At 37.6% G+C, this 19,471-nt stretch overlaps 2 protein-coding genes across 3 annotated transcripts; one reads left to right on the top strand and one right to left on the bottom strand.

Moving 5' to 3' along the window:
* Positions 1-417: 417 nt before the first annotated feature.
* Positions 418-6,696, top strand: slc22a13b (solute carrier family 22 member 13b; the record flags this gene model as incomplete). The annotated part of the gene is made up of 10 exons (XM_081352407.1): positions 418-792; positions 2,365-2,468; positions 2,670-2,824; positions 3,137-3,305; positions 3,428-3,548; positions 3,818-3,912; positions 4,660-4,874; positions 5,846-5,954; positions 6,039-6,248; positions 6,404-6,696. 10 exons carry the CDS (start codon positions 418-420, stop codon positions 6,477-6,479), a joined length of 1,629 nt encoding a protein of 542 aa, XP_081208533.1. The 3' UTR covers positions 6,480-6,696.
* Positions 6,697-6,762: 66 nt separating this feature from the next.
* LOC308682581 (xin actin-binding repeat-containing protein 1) lies at positions 6,763-19,145 on the bottom strand. Of its 2 annotated transcripts, XM_081352405.1 has the most exons (8): positions 19,015-19,145; positions 18,325-18,382; positions 17,805-18,191; positions 17,639-17,726; positions 15,250-15,395; positions 14,590-14,637; positions 7,593-7,723; positions 6,763-7,283 (listed from the first exon to the last, which is right to left on the bottom strand). In XM_081352405.1, the coding sequence occupies exons 1-8, from the start codon at positions 19,137-19,139 to the stop codon at positions 7,133-7,135; spliced, it is 1,134 nt and encodes a 377-aa protein (XP_081208531.1). In that variant the 5' UTR covers positions 19,140-19,145; the 3' UTR covers positions 6,763-7,132. The 2 variants fall into 2 exon arrangements, with proteins under 2 accessions (XP_081208531.1, XP_081208530.1); XM_081352404.1 differs by lacking the exons at positions 17,639-17,726; positions 17,805-18,191; positions 18,325-18,382; positions 19,015-19,145 and adding exons at positions 8,336-13,889; positions 16,846-17,005 and having other exon boundaries at positions 6,788-7,283.
* Between the last annotated feature and the right edge of the window lie 326 nt (positions 19,146-19,471).

Raw genomic sequence — 19,471 nt, 5'->3', positions numbered from 1 at the left:
CACATTACCACAATATTAAGACCGCCTTATTAACTAGCAAAAAGGCCCTAGTGTTTAACTGCATTTGCCTCATGATCCAAAGTCCCTCACACTCAAACACACACACACACACACACACACACACACACACACACACACACTGTCTGCAGGAACTCCTCTCAGAACATTTTTAACCATTGGAATCAGCTTAATGACTTAGGCTACTATACCTAATTTAGATCGTACTATGATTATTTAAAGTCTTCTGACAGTCCTTCTCGCTGTGAAATAAATAAGTGCTTTATCTTTGATCTTATCAGATAAGTGCGGGCGAGCAGATATGCTGAACTTGTGACAAGTTTAAAAATTAATTTGTGGGATCCGCGGTGTGCAGGTGTTTTAAGCGCGAGCCGCCGCTGACGGTGGCCCACAGCGACCATGATAGACTTCACGCAGATCCTGTCGTCCGTCGGCGAGTTCGGAGCGTTTCAGAAACGCTTGCTGGTGGCAGTATGCCTCCCCAACATCTTCACAGCTTTCCACATGTTCGGTCAGGTCTTCACCGCCATCAGCTTCCCACACAACTGCGACAGCAGCTGGATCTTACAGCGGGCTCCAAACCTGACAGAGGAGAGGCAGCGGAACCTCACCATCCCTCTGGACAGTAAAGGACAATATGAGAGCTGTAAGATGTTCTCACCTGTTGATCTGGATCTCGATGTCATTGAAGCTTATGGAATAAACGCAACGACCTCATGTATCGATGGATGGGTTTATAAGGCACCAGAAGACAGCAGCACCATTATAACTGAGGTACTGTACTGAACTTTTGATATAGATTATAATTATAGGCAATAGCTACTGTGCATTATTGGGCTTTTCTTAATTTACTTTATAAAAGTAAGCCTAATTATCCGGCTATAGGCATTTATTTTCATAAATATTTATCTTTTATGCTTACACTTTTAACGCATAGGTAGCCTATATAAGATATAGTGTAGTCCAAATAATATTCACTTATTAGGCTATTCAGTGTCTTTCAGAGTTAAAATTACACAAATTTTCTGGTCACAATCAAAGTTCGTCTCGCGCAAGTGGCGCAACCCTTTAAAAAACACGAACAATTATGTCATATAGCCTACCGACTGTATTTGTGACGATTAAACCTATAATAAGTTAATGACAGTGTTTGTTGCCATGGTTACCTGTACCTCCTCTCTCATAGGCAATTTCTAACTAATAATTGAATCGTTTGAAAACGTGTGAAACGTTATATGTAAAAAAAAAGGGGGGGCTGTCAAATCGATTAATCGCATAACGTTTATGTTAGATGCGATTAATTAATTTGGCTATTAAAAAAATGCTAAAAAATAATTATTTCACCTAGCACCTGCAAACTCAACAAAATGTTCTAAGAACGTTTTGCTAATATTTATATTAAGTTATAGAAATGTTTTTTCTTTTTTTGAATGTTCTCTAAAATTTAAAAATGTCCAGTTTTTTTCAAATGTTTAAAAACAATGGGTGCTATCCGGTTATCCGGACCACACCTATTTCTGTATATATTCACACCTAACCCTAACCCTAGTGTGGTCACGTTATTTACGTGTGGTCACTTGTGGTCCGGATATCCGTATAGTACCGTCTTGGTACTTGGTACTCTTGGTTATTTGAATGCGAAGGAAACATTCTATTTTATAATTTTGCGAACATTATGGGAATGTTACATTTGAATGTTATAAATATTCTAAATATTCTGGAAAATGTTAGCTGAACGTCCTTGGACTTAGTTGGAACTAAAAAGTTTCAGAAAAAAACTTCCATGAACAATGTATAAATAACGTTTTGAGAACATTATTGAAGACCAGATAACTTTGAATGAACTTTCTTATTAATGTTACTGCAATATCATTTTGTTCATAACTTGGGAACCTTGCCAGAATTTTAGGCAAATTTCTGAAAACGTTCCCTGTTAGCTTGGCAGCTTATTTTACATATATTTATTTATTTATTTACAGCCATTTGTTACCAAAAAAGCAATAGCTATATAATGCATGTATTTATCATCATAATACTTTAGTTTTGTTCGTTTCATAATTTTTCCTATTAAATTTAGCTTGACAGGTTCAATTGGGCCAAGTTACCCCATTGTTATCACAAAAGATCAATGTCTTTTTTCCTTGACATTAATGGTCGAAATCTTAAAAAATTGTAGCCACGACTTTTAAGTATGTCTTTACAGAAACTAACCCTTTTATATTATGTTTTAATGTTTGTCAATTACATCAAATTGAAAGTTATTATAAACTGTAACCAATACATATAATTTTCATTGGCATTTGTTTACTGTCTTTTATCATGTTTTCTTTTTTTATCTTATCATAGTTTGACCTGGTGTGTGAAAATAAGATTTATAATGAGGCATCTCAGTCCATCTACATGGCTGGTCTTCTTATTGGAGCCCTATTGTTTGGGCCAATGGCAGACAAGTACGTGTAGAGTCCAAGCAACATAAGAATGATATAAAACACACAATGATGATTTTTGAGTTTTTCCAACAAAACAAAAAAACATACAGATAATTCAGTTTGTTTTAACAACCCATAAGTAATAAAGGGCCATATTTTGTGTCAAATGAGTAATTTGAGTGCTTGCACGACTGTGCTGGTTAACTTGTTTTCTTGTCGCAGGTATGGCCGGCGGTTTGTCACGCTGCTTTCCTTGTTCCTTCAGTTTCTGTTTGGGGTGGGAGTAGCATTTTCCCCCAACATCTATGTCTACATAGCCCTCCGCTTTGTGGTCGGCACCACGATATCAGGGATCTCTATGAACACGTTTGTTCTGGGTAACACCTGTGACTCCTTTTAACACCAGTATATAAATCTGAAATTTCATGTTCTCTGATGTGTCGACCTGTCACTCATATGAGATCAGAGCAATATAGCAAACCACAACCATCCAATCATCCAGTCATCTCCCGATTAAGTCCCGCCCTAACTTTTTTCTCGTTCAAGAAGCCATGTATACATGACAAATAGCAACTTCTGTTTCATGCTGACTTTAAATAAATGTCCTGTAACAACAGAAAATGCATATAAAACCTGTTTAGATCTCAGATCTCAGATAACATTTTCATTGTATCTCTAACATGTTTTAGGTACCGAGTGGTGCGGTTCAGCCAAGCGCGCCCTTTTCACCATTTTGTCACACTGCTTTTATGCCATCGGTCTGATGTTGCTGTCTGGTGTGGCCTTTGGGATCCGAAACTGGAGGATTTTACAGCTGGTTCTGTCAGCGCCAGTTGGGCTTTTCTGCGTTTATTACTGGTTAGAGTTCTTCTATATCAGGGATTCCCAAGGTCACATGACACGCGAGTATACAAATGAAATATTTAAAATTTTTTAATTAAATTTTTTATTAAGTTGCGATAATTTATTTTATTTGGCAGGATTCTGCCTGAGTCTGCCCGATGGCTTCTGACTCAGGGCAAGCAAGACAGAGCCAAGAAAGAGATCCTGAAAGCGGCCCGAATCAATGGCAGGAAGGTGCCCGAAAATCTGCTCGACAAGGTGACTGTTTTGTCTATGTAGCCCGGATATCTGGTCTAAGAAAAGAGCTGATAAAAAGATCATATCCACTCCCATTTTCCTTCTAAAACATACAGTATCCTACAATCGAATGTAGGTCTTTAAAATCTGTACATTTAATGGTTGTTTTTATATATGTTTCTACTTTATGCAAATTCGGACTGCTTATCTTGCCCAGGACCCAGGAGATTTTTTCTGCTTAAATGAAGGTATTGAAAATGATGAATTAACATGAAATGATGCATTATCAGATGGAAGCAGAGAACACCACAAATAAAGGCTCCATGCTAGACCTGTTCCGAGTGGATTACCTGAGAAAGAGAGCTCTCATCATGTGCTATATGTGGTGAGTTATGACAGCATTTCCTCATTCAACATCAGAGTCTCTTAGCCCCTTCGCTATTAAAGCTGCGACAGTTGAGTGCATGAAGTGTCAAACATTCCACACTTTTAATGAATTTATTCATTTTTAATTAACACAGTTAAAGGTGCGGTATGTGATCTCCCAGAGTTGTTGTTGAACACTGTTGATATTTGAAATCAACCCAAACAAACCCATTGCTCCGTCTCCAAAATTCACAAACACTTTACAGCCCGGATGCGGTTAGGCTGGTCCATAGCTAGTCTCGAACCTTAATCACTGGTGTGTGAGGCCGGCACACTAACAAGGCCTTTTTTCCAGGCCTTTCCGCGTCGGTCTCTCCAGAGCGGGAAAGCTTTTCTAAAATTAACGCGGGTTCTAAAGCCCTTGTCTCATCATAACCCTTCTTTTTCCAGTGATGTTCCTCTGAGATTTTGTCTTTTGTATTGTCTCTCAGCCATCTCTCTTTCTACAGTCTTTCATCAAATCTACTTGCTCACTCTCTCTCCTCCCCCATTATGAGTGGACACGCCTCCTACTGCTGATTGGCTACAAGTTTGTTGTTTGTACTCTGTTTTGAAAAATCGCTTACTGCACCTTTAATTAAATACATCATCCGGATATTTTAAGGTGTACTTTTTCATAAAATAGTGCAGAATATAATGCACTTACTGTGTACACACGTTTTTACATTGACACTGCATTCATTCACTGCAAACCTCATTATTGTAGGTTTGTGACGAGCCTGGTTTACTATGGAGTCAGCTTGAACGTGGGGAACTTCGGCCTGGACATTTACCTGACTCAACTGATCTTTGGCATTGCAGAGTTTCCCGCCCGGCTGGCCTGCTTTCCTCTCATTCAGCGCTTCGGAAGGAGGATCTGCCAGAGTGCTGTTCTGCTTCTAGGAGGCACAGCTTGCCTGGTTATTCCTGCTATACCAGGGGGTGAGCGAGTCTCATTTTATAATTATAGAGGAAAGAGGGATTTTGACCCATATGGAGTCACAAAATTGTTCCCAAAATGTGTGAGACGTGTGTTTTGCTACATCTAACACATGAAACTGTAATTATTTATTTAGAATTATCATTCCACATACAGTACAGTGTCCCCCAAAAAGTATTTGGACATTTATGTCACACCTAAAAATGTCTTTGTATAAAATAAATAAAAACATATGGTATTTTTATAAAGACAAAACTTTGTAACGAAAACATTTGACAAAAATATGTTTGTAATTTGTAAAAATGATACAATGTACAAAAATAGATATGTTATTTAAATGACAAAATCTGAAGTATTTGAACACTTTCAGATGTCACTTTCAGTGGAAATGTTAATAGAGCATGTTTATAGAAAAATCATGAGAATTTATAAGTATTGTACTAGTTGGTGATTTCGTATGAATTAGTACAAAACGTCACCATAAAGGTCCACCACTAAACTTAACTCAACAAAAACACATCATACTAATTCATGTGAATTCCCAACAAATTCACAAAACCATAAAATTCTTATAGGAATTGTCATGAGAGTGTTGGAAAAACATTCAAAGGACAAAAACTGCTTAAATGTTCATTCATTTTACATAGAAATCAGTGTGGCACGTTGCATGATTTGTACTAGTTTGTACTATGATCTGATTCTTATGAAACATTTGATTTGCAGGCTAAACATCACCATTAAAGTCCACACATTAACCTAAGCCTCAGGACTTTGTGAGCAGATTGTATAAAAATGTATTAATGAGATTGTATGAATTCGCCACTGATTCACCAAATCATAAAATTCTTGTCATGAGGAGTTTTCATGAGACTGGGTTGGAAAAGCAATCAAACGACAAGCTGCTTAAATGTTCATTAACGTGACAGAAGCACATTAATCCTCTTGATTTCAACTCCGACTGCTTTTTCCCCAGAGTATCCTGTGGTTGTGACTGTGATCGCTGTGATTGGGAAGTTCTCCCTCGCTGCCTCTTTCACCATAGTGTATGTGTACACTGCTGAGCTGTACCCAACGGTTGTCAGGTGTGTATGCAAAAGAGAGAAACCACTCACAGTTTTCAGTTCTGCGTTCTAAATGAGTTCTCATTCTTAAACTCAATTGTCTAGGCAAAACGGAGTGGGACTGAACTCCATGTGTGCGCGTGTCGCTGGTATTCTAGCTCCTCTGATTGGCTTGTTGAACGTGTATCATCATTCCATTCCGATGGTCATATTCGGTTCTCTTCCTTTTGTGGGAGGAGCCCTGACCTTCCTGCTCCCAGAAACACTAAACACCGAACTACAGGACCACACTGACGTTCCCGTGGATGAGAGCATGTGAGGATTCTTTATATTAGTGACATTTCACACATATAAGCATGAAACATCTCTTGCAATAATAAATCATGTAAAAAGCACTTAACTTTTGATGCACAGAATTTAATAAAAAAATTAAAAACTGATTTTTTTTTTTTTGTATCTGTCATTTACAGGGGATCAAAGAAAGCCAGCATTGAAAACGGACTGTATCAGGAGCAGGAAATGGCTCTCAGGAGCACTAAATTATGAGATTTATATAGCAAAATGTTGTTAATGTTCATGGGTGTTTTAACAGATTTATTCAATAAGTGTGGATGGGTAAAATATGACAGTATCACTGTTTACTTTTCATGCTGCAAGTATCATGTTTGTAAAGTTTTATTGATAAAAATGAATTTGTACTTTTTTATCACTTCATTTTGAAAAATAATAATAAAAAAACTGTGATTAATTAATGATTCAACACAATGCAGGAGTGTTTTTTCCCAATACTTTTCAGACTGATGCTACAGAAAACTAGAAAGCCATTAATGAAGACATAATCTGGTCATTTATTTAGAAGTTCAGTCATTTAATAGTGAAACAGCTATGTACAAATACTCATATTTGATTTTTATCCCATGTTTTTGACACATTTGTTTTAAAATTATGAAGATACATCAGTCAGTATGTAAAATATTAGTTTGTATGATCTTTAGATGTCATAAAACACACTAACAACATAAAAATTTTAGAATAGAGTGATACTGATTTATAGACATAAACTGCTTTGTGAAATCATGTTAATATTAAATCCTTATTTGATTTAAACGTGTTGATGCACAATCGCCAAAGACCAGAAAATCGTATTTGCCTACATAAGACCATCTGCTGGTTACGGCCCATATACTCGTTCAGTGGTTTTAAATGACGTCAGTGCCATTCCTCTGTAGCCAACGGTCTTTATGCTGTTGACGACCGAAGCCCTCGTCATAGTTGCCCTTCCTTTTGAAAAGCTGCTGATAGTGGAAAACACAGTAGAATTCCCCGTAGAGAGGCGCATAGCTTTGAAGGCTAAAACCAAGAAAACACATTGCTTATGATCTGTAGGCTATAAAAAACACATTAATTGGGTGCATTTTTGTAGATTAACAGTTTTAAGCAACAGCTGCTGTGTCAGCAAAGTAGGTTAACAGCTTTAGAGGCAAAGTCTAAAGACTGTTGCAGAACTGCAACTTCAGCGCTGCCTAATAAATGATTTGCTGTGATTTATGGTCTAGTTGCATTATAGTAACAAAGTGATTTCACTAATGTAGGATTATAGATGTAATGCGTTTTAAATGTTTATATTTCAGCGATGGTCTTTATCGGAAATATTCTTACCTCAGTTTCTTTTTGCAGTGCTTGCAGCAGAAACAGGTTTTGTGAAAAATTAGTTTATCAGCTGCCATTCTTTCCATTGGGTAAACTGGTTTCAGACAGGCTGAGCATGTTTCCTGAGCTGCTGGCTGAAACTACAGTCACACAAAAGGGTTAACACATCACTGACCTGGGGTCAGAAGTTGGCTTTTAATTCACTTAAGCTATTAGGTTGTGTTTTTTTATGCGGGTTTTTGGAAAACACTGGTGTAAATTATAGTGTTTGAACTCTTTCAGTAAAACACAAGCTGTATTTTGTCTTCACTGGCTGAATGAGATTTTTTTTCTTAGAGATTAAAAGAAAAAAGAAAAGAAAAGGAAGGAAGGAAAAGTTGATACCACCCGCTTCAAAAACAGAAAAATATTTATTTCATGTTCACGGGCTCAGGTGAAGAAACGTAAAGTTTCACGTGTTGAAAACTTGAAATAAATATTTTTCTATTTTTGGAGCTGTGGTCGGCCAACCTTTCCTTCCTTTTTACAATTTTTGTTTTGTTTTGTGGTTGAGTACCCTAGAAATCTAGACGCACCCTAGCAGCAGCAAAATGTATTTTGCAGCCAGGGCAGTCTAGCAACTCTCCATTGACTTTCGAGCTATGCTTTCGAGCTGCAAAAAGCAAAAATCTAAATTGGTTCAGGCCAATCACGTTGCGTATAGAGTAGGCGGGGCGGGCTTAACATAATGACGACAGAGTTGCAACGGTTACCTGCCACTTGAAAACAAAGAATGACGGCTGCTGGCGAACATCTTTCGAATCGGCTTTGTCCGCGACTCTGGAGGACTTGGAGTTAGGTTTTTCTTTGAGAAAAGAGCATAGAACGGCACTTAAGTCATTCTTAAAAAGGAAGATGTGTTCGTAGTTTTGCCGGCCAGATATGGCAAAAGTTGAATCTATCAACTAGCTCCGCTGTTTGGAAAACGCTCTGGTTGGTTGAAGCGCTGTCCTATTGCGTGCAGAGGGAATTTGAAAGACAGCCGTTTATCCCGCCCCTCGGATTGAGCCGTGTCTATGGTGAGTTGCCAAACCCAACATCTTGATGTAGGTCTGGCTTGCCAGGCTAGTGGTTGAGCCCCCTTATTGAGCATTTTGCCCATTAGATGTGGGCACTTTGTGTTGAATCTTTCTTTGAAATGTACAATACTTTATTTTTCTGGCATCCCAACAGTTCAAACATTTCTAAATGATTAAATTCTACAAACACTTTAAAATAAATAAATGTAACATTACCAAAATAATTAATAGAATGCTAAACAGATCATTATTCAATAGATCTAAAAAGAAAATATAAAACATTTCAATAGAAATGTTGGTTGTTGAAAACATTGGTTTATATATTATATTTTGATTTATAATCATATTTGAACGCACATGATATAATGATCTGCTAGGTATTTTAAAATGTTTGTTCAAGACTAAATAATGTTACCAGATTTTGGGGAAAATATTTCTGTAAATCACTGTTTCAGTCAACCAAATTTAATGAGAAAATGTAGCAATTTTTCATTTCGTCTGATGTGATTCATATGAAAATGTCTAATTTAAAAAATATTATCATATTAAAAAATGAATGAAGGTCCATCCCTAAACCTACCCCTCAGTGGGACAAAAATCTTACGAAAGTGTGCAAATACATAAAACTTTGCAACAAATCAAAATAGTTATGAATTGTTGTGAGAGTGAGACTGTGTTTCTGTTTTAAATATTAAACATATGAGAACACCTATTTACTGAAATTTAGAATGACACGTTTCTTTTACTTTTATTGACAAATATGGCAGAAATTCAAATTATATTGTATTCACAGAAATATCAGAACATGTTTTCTGCATGACTACAACATACTAAGGAAATTTTAGTTTAAAAAAATATTAATTCACACACACACACACACAAAAACTGAAATACTAACACTGATCGATACTAACACATAGGAATAGTGAGGTAATCTACAAATGATAACCAAGCAAAAACAGTACAAACATGTGTTACATTTAAATGCATTGGCTATTACATTATTAGATCTTTCGTTTATGTGACAACCAAAACTGAAATAAATTTCCAATATTCACAGTGGGGGATGGTCCTCTTTAATAAAAGGTGTGTTGATTCTTGGGTATGTGATAATTTCAGATGTGGCTGGACTGCTCGTAATATGCTTTCTAGAAGTTGTCCTTGTTTCCGGTTGGGTTGTCACAACCGTGGAGGTTTTCGAGGAGTAGAACTTGTTGCCGAAGCAGTCCGTCCTCTCGTAGTTCTCTTTGATGGTTTTTGTTCCGATTACTTTCTCTACCTCAGGCATCGTTTGCACTTCCAGCACACTGACCTGCCGTTGTGGATTCGGGGGGCTGGAGGACGCCCCCTTTGTTACAGAACATTGCCTGCGGTCTGAAGGCACACTACAGCAGCACTGGGGCTTGGCCTCTTCTTTCGGTTCTACTTTTAGGGGACTGATCTGAGGCGATGGCAACTCCGTAGGCTTCCTCGCTGCAGACTGAATGGAAATAAACGAAGGAGACGCTGGTGAGGTTGATCTCTGTTTGGTTGTGGGAATAAAAAGCTCTGGCTTTTTCTGTGCTGTTGACTGTCCAGTAACACTCCTTCCCATCTTGTTTTGAGCTTTTGGGGATTTGCTCGACCCAATACTGATTTTCCTGATATTACCTGAGGGAGGTGAACCTTGTACAGCCACCATTGACTCCCTGAAGAGACCAGAGAGTCCTACAATGTCAGAGTCAGATTTCAGAGTCGAGACTGAGTAAAGAGCCTTTTTAATGGCCTCCTCTATATCCATGAGTCTCGCAAGCGTTTGGTCTTTTAAACGAATGATGTCCGCACCAGCTTTCTCGAGGTCCCCAAAAGCAACCTCCATGGATGACATCACCTCAGGTTCACTTGGTGCTCCTAAATGTTCCGACTTGACTATTTTTGGCTTGATCTTTTTCGCCCGAGGCACAACCCAATCCGGTACGCTCTCGAAAATGTTTCTAAGCGAGCTGACATCTACTTGGTTGGTGTCGTCTTCGATTTCCTCTACTTTGGAGAGAATGTTTTTCAGTTCCTCTTGCTTTTTCAGCTTGTCGAAGATCTCCATGACAGCCGGCACATTTCCTTTCATGATTTCATCCATGTGCACCGAGAGTCTCTGCCTTCGCTCATCCTCAGTTTCTCCTCTCCTTTTCTTTTTCCGTCTGACCACTCCACTCACTTGTTGATCATCACTTTTATCTTCTTTTTCTTCACGGTTGTTACTATCTATCTTACAGGTCTCCGAGGAGCCATTGTTGTGAGGAGAAGGACTGATTTCCTGTGCCGTTTCAGTTTCCAAAATGGTGGAGTTGTTATTGGTGTTGTCTGTAGTGTTCTTCACATTTTCTTTAGCCATTTTGATTCTTTTAGGTTTCACAGGAGGCAATGAACCACTCTGCTTCACCCCAAAGTTTTGAAGAGTGCCATTAAATCCTGTGGAAGATTCACTGACAATGCTTTCCAGAGAGCTCTTTGGAGGTTCTTCAACAACCTGTATGTCATTTAGCTTTTTGTTTTCAGGACTCTCAGTGTCGGTCATTGACGTATCACTAGGTTCAGGTTCATTGGCATCAGTAAGCTGTACACTTATGCAGAGTACATCTTTATGAGCCGCTGGGTCTGGGTTTAATTTGGGAGTTGAAGGTTCTTTAATCTCCTCAGTTGGTGATTTTAAAGATGTAGGTGGGACTTGGGATTTGTTGAGACGGTATGCATCAGTTTCAGTACCAAGAGGGTTTGGCTTAATTTTTAAATGATCTGGTTTAGGTGGGATAGCTGGCTTGGGTCCAATAGGAGTTTTCCGTTTTTTAACATGTGTGTCTACGGAGACATGAAGGGGAGAACAAGTCACTGGTTTGTTTTCAAACTGGGTTGTGTCAGTTTCCTCACCAAGTGATTTTAAAGCCTCTTGTTCAGCTAGGGGTGCAGGAGAATATGTTGATGGCTTATTTTCTTTAGTCCTTTTACTTGACTGCTCTACATCTGTATTTTTGTGTCCTGCAAATCCTTTAGCAGAGTTTCTATAAATCATTGCAGCTCTAAAATCCCCCTTTGAGACATTAAAGTTGGACTTTCCCAAGGAATCAAGAGCTGCCTGTATGCTACCCCTCATAGCGTCCTCCTTACTTTCTTCTTCATTTTGAGTTTCGTATAACTGTGAGAGCTCTTCTTTCACACTTACATTATTATTGTTTTTCACTTGTGTAAACTCATGGTTAACTGAACCAAGGTCACAAATTTGTTGGGTTTGGTTGGTCTGGGAAGCAAGTGCTTGTACACTCTGCTGAAGAGCTTTTGCCTCCATTGTGGCCTGATGAAGATTCATAATTGCTGTTTGTAGATTCACTAACTCATCATCTTCCACTACATCAACAAGTTCTGCTTGAAGAACAGCTCCATCATCCATAATATCTTGATCTTGAAGAATAATTGGAGTGCCCCCAGTGTTAGTGCAAATTTCAGCCTCGTTTGATTTTTCTGTATTATTTTCATTATTTATCACACTTTCTGTAGGTGACACTTTTGACTTGTTTTCTTCTGATTGTGTTTTGAAGCTTAAATTATCTATATTGGTAGCAAAAAGTGCTTTGACCTTGTTAACATTATCTGGTATAATCTCACTTGTTTTTTCTGAAGCACCTACATCTTCATCTGATGATGTTTCCTGCAGCCTTTTTAGATTTTCAAGGTCTCCTTTCTCAATGCAGCTCTGGCATAGCTGCACATTACTAGTTTTGTTTAAATCTACTGCTGAAGAACTTTCTGATGAACTAATATCTGTCTTGAGATCACCCTTTTCAGACTCTGGATCAATCTTTAGACTTGAGGGAATGGATCTATACTCAATTTTACCCAACTCCTTGACCCCTGCACTGTCTTCACTGTGGATAAAAAGTACATAAACTGTTATCTCTCTCATTCCTGTGGAACCATCTTGTATTATGACTCCTTTCCTCATAGACTTCTCTTGACTGAGTAGATCTTCAGTAATCTGCACCACATTGGCAGTCCTGCACTCTTTATCTTGAGTGAACGGAAGTTGGTGAGTGGGAACATCTACTTTCTGAATCTCCACATTGCCCTGATTGTCCTCTTTTAGGAAGGTCACAGTTGGGTTCAGGCTTGTTCCTGGTAGCATCTGAAGCATGATGCTCTTTATGTTTCCAGTCACTATCTCCTCATCATCAATTTCTGCTCTTGTATCTTCTTGTATGAAGTGATATCTTGCTTTCTTGATATGGCCAGTTTCATTAGCTTCAAGGATAGTTCCATCAGAATGCATGATGCTGAAGTTGCATAAAGAAACTAGAGTTTCCTGCATGTTCTCAAGGATGGTTTCTGATTCTTCCTTGGTTTGCTGATTGATCTTATCAAGTGGAGTTGATTCGAACATCTGAGCTCTATTTTTTACATTTGCCTTCAGCAGTTCTTCCTCTTGGCTACAGCTGTCATTTGTGGGTGAGATGTTCTCCTTATCATGTAATATTGTTTCAAAGACCTGTTTGGCTCTAGATAAACCTAAAAAAAATACCTCATTTGTGCCTATGAAATCAGTGGTTTCACTGTTATGGTGAATGTTTGATGTTTGTTTTCCATCAGTTTCTGAATCGTTCTTTGGTTTCCAGACCGATCCAATTTCCTCCTCAGAAACAATGTTTTTCCTTGGACAGGGGCTTTGACTGTCTCTCAGAATATCCATTGATTGAGCTTCGAAAATTCTGCGTGTGGCTTTCACATCCACTCTGATGCTCTGCTCTGATGTCCCTTCCTCTGATTCGTTGAGTTGGGGTTTGTTCTCTTCGTTGATGAAGTTAGCTATAGGTTGTTCAAACATACAAACGGTTCTCTTGATTTCACCCTCTTGAAAATCCTTTTTCATCTGTGGTTTTTGGTCATGGAAATCCACTGAGTTGATATCATGGTTCTCAAACAGCCAGCACCTAGATTGGACCTCACTTTGGTATCCAGCGTCTGTGACTGGGTCGATGTTGAGAATATCAGCCATCTCCCTCTCTACCAAACTGTCTACATTTTTCAACTCAGGATAAGTGTGTTTTAGCAGTCGCCTAAGCTCGCATTTCTGTCTGCGTTGGTGCAGAATGGACATTACTTCTCTTGTAGGGGGTGGTGAAGTAAAGGCTCGCTCATACTCATCAACACTGGTTTCCGGATGACGTGTAGATGGATTTGATTCGGGTGCATATGCTATGCTGTTTTGTTCACCTTCAGCCATCTTAGAGTAAAAAAAAAAGACAACCACATTAGATTATTGTAGCTAATATATTAACCTATTATTTCAAATGGTTATGATTAATTTTGAGCAAACACAAATGGTTAAGAAGTTAAACATACCTGCTGAACTGTACGGAAGCCAAACCGCATGCCAAAGAAAACCAGCGTTTTGTGCCTAACGTTTCTAATGGTTATTAATTTCAGCAGTCTGAATACAGGCAGTTGAGAACATTATCATTCATGTTAGTATTGTGATTATGAGACCGGTGATTAAGGAACAGAAAAAGTCCGACAAAGACACCCAGAATAATTATATATTCTGTCCTGCTAAATAAGTAGGTAATCAAACACTGCAAATTCAACTTCATATGTTGTTAATTTAATTCAGACCCAATATCAAAAGGGTCACTACCACAATTTGTTATTTACTGAGTATGCAATTACAGAAAGACGCAAACTACAAATGTTGCTAATGTTTTGCTAATGTTTAACAGCACTAAAAGAGCCAAAATTTTATTTCAAGAATAAAGTGCAAAATATTATATAATGTACTTCATTTTGAATAAAACACATTTATACACAATATTATAATTTATTCCAGAGTTCACACCAGGGTTAGTTTGTACTTTAAAATCGAATGAACAAGCCAAATGAGTTTTATCACTAGATTAAAGTACATATTTGAAACAATTTTTTCTTACCTTGCTTGCTGTTAGCCTTTTTCCAGTTGGAGAAGTGGGATTCTGGTCCTATCACAAACATAAATCAAGGAAATGACTAGCATGTCTGATTAGAAATAGCAAAAAAAAAAAAAAAATAATAAAAAAAAGCTTTTATACAAAAAAAACTATGAACTGATTTTAATAACTTAATTTAAGAGTTTTTCCAAAGTAGAACATATTATATAGTAATTATATACACTGTAAAAAAAGTTGCTGCCTTACATTTTTAAGTACAAGTACGATAAACTTGGTCATTTAAGTTGTTTCAACTTAAATGACATTAAACTGGCTTAACAAATTTGATGAATCTTGTATAACTTATAAAAAGCAGTTGAAAATTGATTAACTTATTTTGATGAGTAAAAGCAATGGAAATGTTTTTTATAAGTTATACAAGATTCAACAATTTTTTTTAAGTCCGTTTAATGTAATTTAAGTTGAAATGACTTAAACATCCAAGTTGATTGTACTTAAAAACATTAAGACAGCAACTTTTCTTTTATAGTCCATGCTCCTTGAACTTGTAGCTAAACACTGATAAACAGAAAGCAGTTGTACAAGCAGTTCATTTAGCAGCATTTTCTTGCTGCCTTACCCTGTCTCATCCCCCTGGCCCCAAAAGTAGCTACAAGTACTAACTGGTTTCAAGACGTTTCCTGCTGGTTCTGCAGCTGCCACTTTTGACAGATATAGTGCAGACAAAGCTTTGACTGAAATAGAGGGTTTCTCCAGTTCGTAGAGAGCCGAATTGTCTCTGAAGTCTGCGACTGACCTTCTTTTATCCTCTGTAACAGCAGAAAGATCAGAATCACGATATGGTTATTGTAACTCAAAATTTGACTCCTAATTTCCTGGATGAAAGGAATGAAATCAAGGTCAACATCTGTGCTTTTACAACCAGACGCACACATCAGGGGGGCAAAAAAGACATTCTGAACTGTCAAATATGAGATTTATTTAAAAAGAAAAGTTTGTCTTTCAGTGGGAGGTGGGCGATTGGTCAGTCATATTGTTTGTTAGTTTTGTGAGAGACTTTATCTGTGACTCAGCAAGCTTTTAGCAGGGCTTTTAGATTTAACTGTAAATTATGATAGATTATTTATTGACTGATTTGTACCCAGAGACCCCCTTATCTAGACTTTCAGCAAACATAAGTACTTCCAAATACTGTAACAGTTTTCTCAATAACAATTTAGAATGATTCTAATTGTTATTATATTACCAAACATTATTACCTTTTTTATTTCTTAAAATCATTCATGTATCACATTTACTTTAATATTTGTATATTTTTAAAGAAAATCCTGACCCCTGCATTGACTTATTGATTTTATATGTAACTGACATCAAATAGTTCAACTAATGCCTCCATTAATGCTTTGAAATGAATATTAAATCCATTTTGTAAGTGTGCTTCATTTTAAAACAGTGATGTTATGATGGTTATTGCTCTGTCAGCTCTATTGCAGTAATGTGGACAGCTGCTATGATCGCAAGCCATCAGTGTAGTGCGTTTCGAAGGGTGGAAAACATCTGACTCTCTGTGACACAGATACTTGTGGGATTTCCAGTCGTGAACCAAGAACCAACACACAGCTTGGTTGAATGAGAAGAAGGGTACAGACTAATATTCCGTTTCAATGGCAAAATATTGTCTTGCCTTAAGCTGGTAAAATAAAATTATAATCAACCATGGCTGTATTTTAGTATCTGAAAAGCATTAAGGAAGTGAAACTCATTATCTGATTTTAGTTAAGTCTATTTTTTATTGTAGTAAATAATTTACCTGTTGAGTGCATCTAAATCACTCTTGCTACTCATCTGATCTAGATATCACAATGATAATGAGATTATTTTTTGGTTCCATAATTATTGATTAAATGATCATCTTTTGCTGTCCAGTTCATCACACATTCTCCAACAGCTATTCATTAACAATACAAGACAGATTTCCTTTAAAACAGTCTATAAATAATATTTGATGAAGACAAGCGAAGCAAAGTGTCCAACAAAAATCATCTTTAACTAATTTCAGCATGTTAGTGAGTTGAAAATTAACATACGATTATTTATTTGCACAGTAAAATGTTAAGGTTAAGCTTGTTTTCCAGCCTGTTTTTTGAAATTCTGGAAATCCCATGTCCTTGGTTACACAACAGTGTGTCTTCTACACATGTTGTGGGAAATCTATTTGATGCAGTATAACTGTTTAAAAGTGTGTAAACATAAACTCACCATTCAGTGCTCTTTCCCTTTGCTCATAAGCTTAAATCAAATCCCTCTGAATTATTGTAATACTTAGTTCAGTAATGATCCTCTGACGGGTCTATCGGCCATGTGTGTCCTCCGAGTGTGTCAGCAAGCCTGTGGCTCCGCTTCTGTTCTGGTAACAGCTGACCCTGTCCGGCTCCCATGGAGGGATAAGTGCCAGCCAGCTATTTTAGGAGCTATTCTGCTATTGCTACACCAGGCTGAGTCAATCACTTGTTGAGATACACAGCTATATTTCCAGTCTGCCTCAACCCAGCACTCAGAAATGACTAAAAAAAGCATGTTATTTTCATCTCATGTCATTATGAACAGTTGTTGCTCCTGCTGTGATGTCAGGCGTTTCCTCAGTTACAGTTTGGAGAGCCCTCACACGTGGCCCAAGTTTTATCAAAAGCAAAGTAAAGTATATTTTCTATATTTCACCATGCAGTGCTTTTATTTGACAGTATTTGCAAAAGAAAGTGATTTTTGTCTTGAAAGATATTCTATATAGCTTGCTCTTGACATTTAGGTCACATGATACTCTGTCAACATTTGAAACGTAAACTTGAACTAGAATCCTTAATAGTGGTGTTTGTTGAGGTAGGCATTGCTATTACTATCGCTCATAGTTTGAGTTAGAGTTTTGAACAAACCCTAACCCTACTTAAACCATCCATCCATCCATCCATCCATCCATCCATCCATCCTGAGGTGTACCGAGCCGTACCATGCAGCACGTCTTTTGTAAAATGTAAAAAGTTACGTATGTACTCACCCTCTGGAGCTGATATTTTTTCACTATAAATGCCAGAAATGGTCTTTCTTCTATCAGATCGGGTTATTATCTGTTTTGTTCTCTCACTCTGAAAGAATAAATATTTCATCAGTTAAATACAAATGACTCTTGGTCATGCACATCTCTGTAAGGTCTAACTGTTTACCTTTGTGATCACTTGAACCTCTTTGGTCCATTTCTCTGGTTCATCATGGCTGTTATTAACCTCTGGCTCTACTTGGGGCTTTATGTCCTCAGGATCCGTCTTATTGGGAAGAGTGAGTGGAAGAGTAGTGTTATTGGCTTTCTCAGCACCCACTGACTGAAGTGCCGTCTTGCTTCTCTTGGACTCAGGCTGAGTGGTGACCTTTGACTCAAAGAGCGCCCTGAGTGCTGTGGTGCCCGTAGGTCTCTGCCGGGGGAGGCTCCCCATAGACTTACTGCGGGACAGAGGAGAGACTCTAGTCTTCTCTTTGACATCAGTCTTCTTCACTTGTGTCTCAACTCTGCTGACATTCTCACTGACAGGAATTGGTTCAATCTGCATGCTCATCTGTAAGAGAAATAAGAAAACCAGGAAATGCAGGTAAAAGTGGTTGATTCCTTCAATCTTAGGGAAACAATGACATCACATGTTGAATATTGAAAAATCTAATAGTAGTCTATGTGAGGTTTGGTGTTTTTACCTCATGCTTGATATCCTCTGAATCAACTTTTGTTTTTCTTCCAGGAGAGTTTTGGTAGCTGGTGAAGACATGGTGTTCAAAAGGTCTGATAAAGTCCTGTATTTAATTTAATTTCATTCAAAATGACTTTGGAAAATAGATCTGTACACTTTCTGTTTACACATCAACATCAACTCCAATGGATTATTGATAATTATGTCATTATTACACAAGTAAGTGTTATTGATTACGTATAAACTCTCTTTTATTTGGTTAACTCAAATTGAATATTCTGTCATCATTTATTCACCTTCATGTTTTTCAAAACACATTTCATCTCTTATTTTCTGTGGAATACAATATGATATCTTTAGCTGAATGTATTAGCTGCTTGTTTCCATACAATGGAAGTGAATGGTGACCATGTCAATCAAACAAGATTTTCAGTGAATAACAACTCTTTAGATTTAGATTTAGAACACTTAGAATATATGTAGTGAACAAATTTCATTGACAACCTTTTTTTTTTCCTTTCTTTTTTGAGCTTGGTCCCCTCTCACATTCATTGTATGAAAAACAGCATCTCAGACATTTTTGCTAAACATCACATTTTATGTCCCAGAGAGAAGGCCAGTCATACAGGTTTGGGTGAGTAAATGATGACAGAATTGGCGAACTATTCCTTTAAAGTAAGAGAAACGTCTCCCTCACTGTAACATAAGCTGAGAGACAGATTTCCTCTTGTCTCTGAGTCCAGTTTCAGTCCAGGACCCGACATGATCAGTGGAAACACTTCTGAGAGACTGGGCCCTCCTCAAGATGCTCTTCACTTCCATTTCTTCTTCCTCGCCTAATACGCTGTCCTCCGTCCACGTCCCAACCTACACACTATGAACACACATCACATGCGTCTTGACATGGACAGATTTGTGGCATTCACTTACATTTTAAAATCAGTTATGGGAAACGCAGTTATCCTGTTAACAGCCAGTCCCGGTAGTAGGACACTTGGCACGGTTTTTTATTGCCTTTTTCCCCACATATTTTAGTCATCAACATATGAGGTATCATTCGAAAGCTTAAACACTCAAAATCCATTCCACTGTGATATCTTCAAATTCAAAACACAACAAAAAAAACGGAAAAGTTACACAGTTAAAAACGCTGT

The sequence above is a fragment of the Scardinius erythrophthalmus genome (assembly GCF_964197995.2).
Source record: "Scardinius erythrophthalmus genome assembly, chromosome: 22".
Lineage (NCBI taxonomy): Eukaryota > Metazoa > Chordata > Actinopteri > Cypriniformes > Leuciscidae > Scardinius > Scardinius erythrophthalmus.
This window is presented reverse-complemented; position numbering and strand designations above follow the sequence as displayed.